At 56.2% G+C, this 10,176-nt stretch overlaps 1 protein-coding gene across 1 annotated transcript; it reads left to right on the forward strand.

The window, feature by feature from the left end:
* The first annotated feature begins 1,693 nt into the window (after positions 1-1,693).
* On the forward strand, positions 1,694-9,069 carry LOC111153536 (desmin). The gene is made up of 9 exons (XM_022512645.1): positions 1,694-2,353; positions 3,410-3,470; positions 3,588-3,683; positions 3,842-4,003; positions 4,179-4,304; positions 4,694-4,914; positions 6,208-6,251; positions 7,987-8,069; positions 8,281-9,069. The coding sequence occupies exons 1-9, from the start codon at positions 1,776-1,778 to the stop codon at positions 8,320-8,322; spliced, it is 1,413 nt and encodes a 470-aa protein (XP_022368353.1). The 5' UTR covers positions 1,694-1,775; the 3' UTR covers positions 8,323-9,069.
* The last annotated feature ends 1,107 nt before the right edge of the window (positions 9,070-10,176 follow it).

A 10,176-nucleotide genomic window follows, 5' to 3' on the forward strand; every position in this document is an offset into this window, starting at 1 on the left:
TCAGTGTAAGGGGTTATTTGTGTCTTGTTATATTTTGGGGGGGCAGCAGGGAGGGAGACAGGGAGAGAGAATCTTAAGCAGGCTCCACACCCAGCATGGAGCCCGACACGGGGCTCGATCTCACAACCCTGGGATCATGACCCGAGCCCAAGTCAAGAGTCAGATGCTTAATGGACTAAGCTACCCAGGTGCCCCTACGCATTGTTATTCAAGCCTCTTCAGAGCCTGTAGGGTAGGTATGGCAAGGCTGACCACTTCCACTTGCTAGGGGAGGACACAGAAAAGTGAAGGTTTTGCCTGCTAGTAACTGGGCCTGCTGGTGATGGCAGAGCTGGGGTAGGACCTGCGCTCTATTCCAGAAGCTGGCATTCCAGAAGGGTCAGGTCTAAGGGAGGCCTGCAGTGTGCCAGGTGAAGGTGTAGGGAGACAACCAGTGTTCATGGAGAAGTGGGGATGTCCTCAGGGGTCAGCCAATACCTTGTGCTGAGGAGGAGGAAGGCTATGAAGGTGGGACTCCATTCTGGCGGGGGGCTTGGGGCATTGTGGGGGGTGGGAGGTGATTGGGGCTTAGCTCCCCGAACCTGCCTGGGCCGTCTGAAACCCACGCCTCCCCAGGTACCCAGCCCCCCACCCCCTAGAATGCCTCTCCCGTGTGCCTGTTTCCCAGACTGATGCCTTCTTCTCTATAAATACCAGCTCTGGTATGCCGGGCTGGCAGCTGCTGCTGCCAGAGAGATGGCTAGGCTGACACATGGCTCCTGACAAAATACAAACCCCTGGTGTGTGTGGGTGTGGGTGATGTGAATAGGGGGGTGAATCAGAGAAGGCATGGGGGTGGGCACAAGGGGGCAGAAGCCTGGTAAAGTTGGCGTGTGGGGGTGACTGTGCATAGTAACTGGAAACTGAGAGGCTCCCGGGCTCTTTCTGGAAATCACCCTGTTGTTTATAAACTTGAGGCTTTGCCCTACCCTGAAGAGGGGAGGAAAAGAGCTTACACTAGCCCAGAGGGAAACTGAGGCTCAGGGTTAGAATCTTGGTGCCAGTGGACATACCTGAGGAGGCGTCTTTGGCCAGGACTGCTCTCTGACCCCCCACACCCCCCAGGGGTACTCCCCCACCCTCCCTGCTTGCCTAGAGACCCTCTTGCTCCATGCCTGGCTGGTGGGTGCCAGTCTTTCCTGAGTTCTTCCAAACCTCTGCCACTTCTAGGGAATCCTTAGGGAGAAAAAAAAGTGCTTTTGAGGCTTTCTGGGGAATAGGCCTTGTTCCTCCAGGAAATGACCCAAAGTCTCTCCTCCAAACGAAAGGGACACCCTCAAACCAAGGGGAAACCTCTCTTCCATTCTCTCCCCTGACTACCTCCTAGGGCGAGGCGGGCACCCAAGGGCAGAAAGAGGCTGCCTAGGGCTTCCAGACAGGCTTGCTTCCCCCTGTGAAGGGGTTGGCAGGCCTGCCCATCTTCTGCCCTCCTAGGCCCTCCAGCCTGTCCCACACCTCTTGCGGGGCCCCTTCCCACCCGCGTAGGGGCGTCGGGGCGCAGGCCTCTTGCGGGGGAGCTGGCCTCCCCGCCCCCACGCCAGCGGCCGCCCTTCCTGGCAGGACAGCGGGATCCTGCAGCTGTCAGGGGAGGGGCGGCGGGGGCTGATGTCAGGAGGGATACAAATAGTGCAGACGGCTAAGGGGCCCTGTCTCCCCTCGACGCATCCACTCTCCAGTCGGCCGCCTCCCGCCGCCGCTTCCTCCGTGTCGCCCAGCCTCGCCCGCGCGCAGCCACCATGAGCCAGGCCTACTCGTCCAGCCAGCGCGTGTCCTCCTACCGCCGCACCTTCGGCGGGGCGGGGGGCTTCCCGCTCGTCTCCCCGCTCGGCTCACCGGTGTTCCCGCGCGCGGGCTTCGGCACCAAGGGCTCCTCGAGCTCGATGACATCCCGCGTGTACCAGGTGTCGCGCACGTCGGGCGGGGCAGGGGGTCTGGGGGCGCTGCGGGCCAGCCGGCTGGGGTCGGCCCGCGCGCCCTCCTCCTACGGCGCAGGCGAGCTGCTGGACTTCTCGCTGGCCGATGCCGTGAACCAGGAGTTCCTGACCACACGCACCAACGAGAAGGTGGAGCTGCAGGAGCTCAATGACCGCTTCGCCAACTACATCGAGAAAGTGCGCTTCCTAGAGCAGCAGAACGCGGCGCTCGCCGCGGAGGTGAACCGGCTCAAGGGGCGCGAGCCCACCCGGGTCGCGGAGATCTACGAGGAGGAGCTGCGCGAGCTGCGGCGCCAGGTGGAGGTGCTCACCAACCAGCGCGCCCGCGTGGACGTCGAGCGTGACAACCTGTTGGACGACCTGCAGCGGCTCAAGGCCAAGTGAGGACCTGGCGCTCCCGGAACCCCCTTTCCGCGGGCTGAGAGCGGGACGAGGCCTGGGGGCTGGGGGCAGCTGTCAGCACCTCTCTACCCCCCCACACACACACACCCTGTCCTGCGCACCAGGGACCCTCTCCCACCCCTCTGCGGGGAGAGAGTCATCTACTGGTGTTCCCCCAGGAGAGATGGACTCCTGGGTCTCTCCCTCGTGTTCTTACTCTGCAAAGCAGTTTTCTTGGGGACATCATAGTGTGCAAATGGAAGACCTGAGGCCTGTGGACAGCCCCTTAAAAGCGTCCTAAGATGTCAGGGTAGTGTCCATGGAGGACTGGCAGATGAGCAGAGGGAGGAGGCCCGGGTACAGTCAGAGGGAGAGGGGGTTTGATAGGAGACAAGGAAAATCGGGCAAGCTGGGAAGGGCAAAGGGTGGGGAATCTAAGTGGTAGCTCTCAGCTCATCTGTGATCAGACTACCCCACACACCGGGGTGGGTGGAGGTGGATAGAGAGCAGATCTTAGTCCCTAGGCTGGGCTGAGGCTGTGCCATTTCACTAAGGGGACAGAGAAGCTAGAGGAAAGGGGAGGGAGCAAGCCACAGGCTCCTGAAAGCTTCCGGAGCCTGATAGCTGGCTTCACCTGGCTTCCAGTAGGAAAAGGCAACAAGAATAGAGCCAGTACTCCGGGGTCCTGCTTCTGACGGCAGGAGTGAGCGGAATCAACGTCCTACCACCCCGGTCACAAACAATAATTGAGCACCTATGTTGGCCAGACTGGGGTTGAGAACCAGGAACGTGGAGGTGGATAGAATAGACAGAGTCGCTAATCCCAGGGAGGTCACAGTCTGGTTGGGGACATAGACTTCCGGGGTGTGGCTCTGGGGAAGAAATTGGGCCACTTCCTGTCCCCTCCCCCGGTGGGCAGGGCCTCTTGTCTCTACCCTGGAGCCAGGCCTCCTCTGGGTGGCCTGAGCCCCACTCCCTGGGCAGCCCCCACCAGGCCTATCCCCACGGCTGGTTTTATCCTCACCAACTGTCTCTTTTCTGTCTGTTCTGGCCAGACTGCAAGAAGAGATTCAGCTGAGAGAAGAAGCGGAGAACAATTTGGCTGCCTTCAGAGCGGTGAGCCTTCTTTGGTCCCCCAGCAGCTTTACCCCCTCTGACCCCAGGGGCCCCTGGTCTCCCTCTGCCCTGCCTGGGTTCTCAGTGACCCTCTCCCTCTTGCTTGACCATTCCCAGGACGTGGATGCGGCTACTCTCGCTCGGATTGACCTAGAGCGCAGGATTGAGTCTCTCAACGAGGAAATCGTGTTCCTTAAGAAAGTGCATGAAGAGGTATGCCTTTAGCCCTCCTCCTCAAGGTCCTTAGACTCTGGTAGGAGTAGCTGGAAAGGAGGAGGGGCAGTGCAAGCCTGGGGAATGGGGGAGGGGGGTGTGAGGGTGCCGTGTGGGTGGGGCCTGGCAGAGCCCTGAAGCCCAGCTGCGCCCTACAGGAGATCCGAGAGCTCCAGGCCCAGCTTCAGGAACAGCAGGTCCAGGTGGAGATGGACATGTCCAAGCCGGACCTCACCGCCGCGCTCAGGGACATCCGGGCTCAGTATGAGACCATCGCGGCCAAGAACATCTCAGAAGCTGAGGAATGGTACAAGTCAAAGGTGGGCAACATGGCCCGAGGGCTCTGGCCCCTCTGTTCCCCTCCGTCTCTATCTGGAGGTGTTTCCTGTGGCTCTCTCCATGGGGAGGAGAGTGAGCCAGGGTCTCCAGGCTCCCTTGCCATCCCTGCCCTTCGTCCTGCAGCCTCCTCATCTCGGTCCCACTCCCTGCCCACAGGTGTCCGACCTGACCCAGGCAGCCAACAAGAACAACGACGCACTGCGCCAGGCCAAGCAGGAGATGATGGAGTATCGACACCAGATCCAGTCCTACACCTGCGAGATCGACGCCCTCAAGGGCACCGTGAGTGCCCGCCCACTTCGCCCCACCGAGTCCTTCCAGCCTGCAGCTCCCACTCTCACTCTGAGACCCTCTCTCTGGGCCTCTGTCTCCTCAAACCTCCCACAGGGGTGAAAACAGACAGGTGGCTTCTCAGTTGAACTCTCAGGAGTTGGGGGGCTCCTAGGTGGGGGTGGAGAGGAAGGACACAGATGCTTCCTTTGATGACTTCTATTCTCTGGGTCTCCCCAGAAGGCTTCACTTGAGTTTAGGATTCCCTAGCTCAGAAGAGCGTGCCTGACCATGTGGGGTTGCACCCCAGCTCCAAGGCTGTGTCTGTCCCCGTCCTGAGCCCCTATCCTGGTGCCCACCCCTCCATGACTCTCCTTGACGTGGGTGTCCCTCTCCTGCAGAACGATTCGCTGATGAGGCAGATGCGAGAGATGGAAGACCGCTTTGCCAGCGAGGCCAGCGGCTACCAGGACAACATCGCGCGTCTGGAGGAAGAGATCCGGCACCTCAAGGATGAGATGGCCCGTCACCTGCGAGAGTACCAGGACCTGCTCAATGTCAAGATGGCCCTAGATGTGGAGATTGCCACCTACCGGAAGCTGCTGGAGGGAGAGGAAAGCCGGTGAGGGGCTGGCGCTGGGACTCTGGGGAGTGCCGAGGGGCCCATTCCCGCACCCCCCCCCATACCCCTGGGGTTGGGGAGGGGCTCAGGATCACCTTAGAGAGATCTGGAAACAATTTTATACAGGTGGCCACCACACCACTAATTGCAGAGAATTAACCAAGGCCACCTGGGTAAAAAGTGACTTAATTAATAGCTTCTATAAAAAGAGAAATAGAAGTATTCCCTCATCCACCTTCAGAATTAAGAGCCAGCAGCATAAAACCATGCTCAGCAACCAGTAATAAAATATTACTGCCAATCAAGGAAGAGATGAGAGCAGAGTGGGAAATGATGAGCAAGGAAAGGGAGGGGCTGATAGAGACAAAGAGAGAGCCTGAGACACAGGTTAAGAAGGAGAGGGCAGACTTGTGCCGGAGGGCGTGTGCGCTCACACACACACACACACACACACACACACACACACACACACACAGACAAGCTTTTAGGAAAAGGTAGCATGACAAGCTCAGAGCAACTCACTTCTAGACACCAAAAATGACATATGACTAAAAGGCAATGCGAGGCAACTTTTCTGGGGCGTTGGAAATGTTCTGTATCTCAATTTAGACTAGTAGTTCCGTTGATGTAGACGCTGATCAAAACTCATTGCAAAATTGCAGACTAAGATCTGTGTATTTCACTGTAGGTAAACCTAACCTCAGTTTAACACAGGTCAGTTACTCAAAAAAATGACGGATACTCATAAAAACGATGACGTCTAAAGTTTAAAACAATCAGCAGACATGCTTAAATACAGACCTGCGCACAGAGAGAGGTCAGAGTTCATAGAATTACATCTACACATAATGACCTTTCAAGGCAGCTGGAGATGTGTTGCGTTTCCCCGCACTAGGCATAAACGGGGATGGCATTTACCCTGGAACTCGCCCTTCTGTGGGTGGGCCAGCAGTTCCCAGCCTGGCTGGCGGGTGGGCATACACAATGGCTGTGGCCTACAACTGCTATCCATATACCCTGAATTACCTGAGGAAGGAGATCCTGGTGACCTAGAGAGGGCAGGGGTGTTGGGAGTATGGATGTCAGGCCAGCAGTTCAGAGATGGAAAGGGACAGTTCCTGGGAGAGCTGGAGTTGCCCTTTGACCCTGTGTGCTCTTAGCCACATGAAAGGTCAGTGGGACAGGAACAGCTGACAGTGGCCTTTGCTGAGGACCAGGGCAAGCTTTGATGTGTGGTCACAGGGAGATATAGAGGGCCCTAACCCTTTGGCGGCTTGATCTCTCCCTTTTCAGGATCAACCTCCCCACCCAGACCTTCTCTGCTCTCAACTTCCGAGGTGAGTGCATGTTGGCAGGTGGACACTGGGATGGCAGGGGGCAGGAGTCCAGCATGGGCACTGCCCAAGGCCAGCCGGAGAGGGGGAATGGAAGCGGGGGGATGGAGCTGGGGTCTGGGACAGAGAAAGGGAGCAGCTGCAGGTGGGTGGGGAAGTTTAGGTAGAGGCACCTTCTAACAGAGAGAGCTTTTTAAATATTCCATGGTATTATACTGTATTGAGCATGTCCCCAGCACCTTCTGGGAGTCTCGGACATCGGCAAACAGCTTCGATTCCCAATATACCCAAACTCTGAAGGTACCAGGGCTGGCCTTGGGGGTCTGGCAGCAGAAGCATCTAGAACCATATACCCTGGACTACAAGGCGCCCCCCCCAGCCATTGTCTGTTTGGCAAATTGCCAAGCACCCCCCTGCACCCCACCCCACCCCACCTCCCACCAGCTGCTTGTTGAACACCTCCAGTTTGCTGGAACAAGATGTTGGACACAGGCTTTAAAAGGAAAAAAAAAGAAACCAAACCTTAGCAAAGCCAGACAATTAAAAGAAGGAGCTCCAGGGGCATTCTGCCATTCTGACATTAGTAATATGCAGATTGAGTGGCTTTCCAATCCCAGAGAACGGAAAAACACACTATAATGAAACATTAGGAAAGCAAATCAGACTCCTTGGCTTGGCAGTGTCCCCTTTCCTAGATCAAACCTTTTCTGTCTTCCGTGTTCGTTCCCGTCGGGAAAATTACATGCTGTGCCCCACCAAGTTATGACATTTGTCGCAGGCTAGCGGCTCGCTGAGGAAATTCATGAACGCCAAACTCGTCATACCCAGGACCTAAATTTGACCAGCCCTAGAAAACTCAGAACCTTTTTTTTTTCAGTAGTTTATGCAGACACCCAAGTGTGAGCCTTGTAGTTGAAACTGCTTAATGCTTTTTCAAATCAGTGGCTCTGTGGCCAAGATAGCACATCATGGCTGGTGTTTCACGGCAAAGAAACTGAGGCATAGAGAGGCAAGGGACTGGCCGCCAGCACAATGAATCCATAACCAACTCCTGTCTGTCTCTCTTTCATTAAGACACAATTTACTCATCTGGTCTCTCTCTCTCTTTTTAAGATCTATTTATTTATGAGAGAGAGAGAGAGCAAGAGCGAGAGAGAGAGAGAGAGGGCAGGGGGCAGAGGGAGAGAGAGTCTTAAGCAGACTCTGCGTCAAGCATGGAGCCCGATGTAGGGCTGGATCTCACAACCCTGAGATCACAACCTAGGCAAATCCAAGAGTCCGAAGCTTAACCAACTGCACCCCCCCAAGGCACCCCTCATCTGGACTCTTAAAGAGGGGCTGGGTACCATGAGGCCCTTCAAAAGAGTATATTGTGACTGGGTTTGGAGTCTGTCAGGGTACAAGTTCACACAAGGCTGTGCTGGAGCCCAGCGGTGGAGGGGGAGTGAGGGCGTGTGGGAGGAGTGGAAATGTTGGATGGTCTGGGGCCTCAGGGGTTCTCCACTCTCCTGAATTAGCGTCTCTTGGCTCCTGAGCCTGTCTCAGCCGTGGGACTGGCCCCGGCGTCTGTAGAGCTCAAGGACAGGCTATAAAGTCTTGCTGAAAAAGTCATAGCCCCATCTTGAGGGGGTAGGAGTGTTTGGGCTCCACCCCATGGGACGAGGGAGGGACTGCCAGTCCCTGGAGTGGCCCAGGCCTGGACTTGGTCAGACTGAGTGTGTGGATGGATCTGTTACAGAAACAAGCCCGGAGCAAAGGGGTTCTGAGGTCCACACCAAGAAGACGGTGATGATCAAGACCATCGAGACCCGGGATGGGGAGGTGAGCCATCTGCCTGCTTCCCTTAGCCTGGTGGGGGCTCTGGGGTAGGTCTGTGAGGCTGTCAGCCAGGTGTCTTCCACCAGCTGTGCTGGTTCAAGGCCTACCTGGAGGGAGAGGGGGTCCTGCCACATCGGAGTGGGGGGAGGACCCAGGGCTGGGGTCCCATTCTCCTGTTGGTGCTGGTTTGGACTGGGCTTCTCTCCCTCCCCAGGTTGTCAGCGAGGCCACACAGCAGCAACATGAGGTGCTTTAAAGCCAGAGACCCCTCTGCCACCAGAGACCGTCCTCGCCCCTGTCCTCACTGCCTCCTAAAGCCAGCCTCCTTCCATCCCAGAGCACCACACCCAGCCACAATGCTCCCCTCACAGCCTCTGACATTTGCTCACCCACCACCACGCATGGCCCCCGCAGGGGACATGGCCCACCCCTGCCCAGGCACAGGCAGCCCCAGCCGTGTGAGTCCTGGATGTTGGAAATGAGTGAGCCTGGCTCCTAGCTGCCCTCCGCGTGTGCTGGGCAGGACCAGCGTGGAACCAGAGCAGACCAGTCCCCTCCCACTTCTGGGACGTCAGGCCCTAGCCTCTACCTTTTGAGAGGGCCCCAGAGCAGGGTGTTGGGACCCCATAGGACCAGGATGGAGCCTGGAGACCTCCCCACTCCCTACTCCCTAGCCTGGGTCAGAGAGAAAGGGCAGCCTCCCCAGCAAGCCTGGCAGGTGACTGGAAGACTAGCCCCTGTGGGAATGGGGGCTTGACACGGACCCTGTTGCCCCTTTCTGAGGGTGGGCTTAGAAAGCAGGGGCTGTAAGAGGGAACCCCCGAAGGTGCCATTTGTGGGAGGAGGAGATTCAGAAGGAGAGAGGGTGGGTGAGATGCTGGAGAGGAGAAGTGAGGAGAGAGGCAGAGAGCGGTCTCAGGCAGGGGAAGGGGTGCCCCCTCTGTGCCCACCCCTCCCCTGCAGCAGGGGCTCTGGACAGAAACAATAAAAAGAGAAGTACTAGCCTAGCACGTCCCTGGCTGTGTTGACTGCCTGGTCGCCTCTGGGGGCCCCCAGGGCCCTGCTGCCCCACCCCCTGGGATGGATGCTGCCTTCCTAACTCCTCAGAGCTCAGACCGTCCCCCAGGGCCTGTCACCTCTGCTGTTCCCAGAAACTAACAGCCTTGCTGTGTGTATGTGGCATAGGGTGGGAGGGGAGTTGGGTAGGGGTCTTTTGTTAGGGAGCCTTGAATACCTCCTGTTAGGCCCCAATTTCTGGAATGCTCCCTTGGGCCCCCTTTGGGCCTTCAGATCATCAGGCCCCAGGGACACCACCTGCTGCTCTTTCTGAAGGGCATCGCCTGGCTCCGAAGTAGGGCTCTCCTGTTCCCCAAAACAGCTCACAGCCCCTTCCCATTAAACCTGCCTGAGCACCTTCTATGGACAAGGACTGATTCAGGAAAAACAACATGGTTAAGAAAAATAGAAAGTTCTATCTTATTTTTGGAGAAGACTGAAATTCTCTGAAGATATCATTTCAGCCTATGTTAACCAAGACTTTGAATGCAATGCAATCTCAAGGAAAATACAAAAGGGAAATTTGGGGAGAATTTGGTAAGCATAGGGGAGGGGAGTGGAGGACATATTAAAAAAAAAATAGGAAATCCTGGAACAAAATATTAACACGGATATGTTAAAGGTTTCTGTGGGAGACGCTTAATGATTCAATATATAGACTTGGGGGCCATTGGGTAGCCACGGGGGGACAGGAGTGAAGCCTGTCTCTTTTCACTCCTTCTAAAAAATAAATTTCAGATGGATCCAAGATTCAGGAAGCTTGATGGATCCATATAGGCTTCCACCTTCAAGTTAGTCCTCACAGATCAAGGAGATAATTCTTTAAAAGAGAGGGGAAGAGGGTAGAGATCATAAAAATAGTAAATTCAGACAATCTGTAGGAGGGAAAAAAAACGAATCCAAAACCTAATAGAGCTTTAGTCTTAAGTTCCCTAGTCTGACTTTCCTAACTGGCCTTTTCCAGAAACTTCCAAAGCCTTTCTGGTGTCTCTATTTTTCTCCCTCTCCTTGGATGCTCCCTTTGCTCAGAAATCACCCCTTCCCTCTGGGTTCA

This window comes from Enhydra lutris, unplaced genomic scaffold, assembly GCF_002288905.1.
Source record: "Enhydra lutris kenyoni isolate GAN:26980312 unplaced genomic scaffold, ASM228890v2 scaffoldscaffold1, whole genome shotgun sequence".
Taxonomy (NCBI): domain Eukaryota; kingdom Metazoa; phylum Chordata; class Mammalia; order Carnivora; family Mustelidae; genus Enhydra; species Enhydra lutris.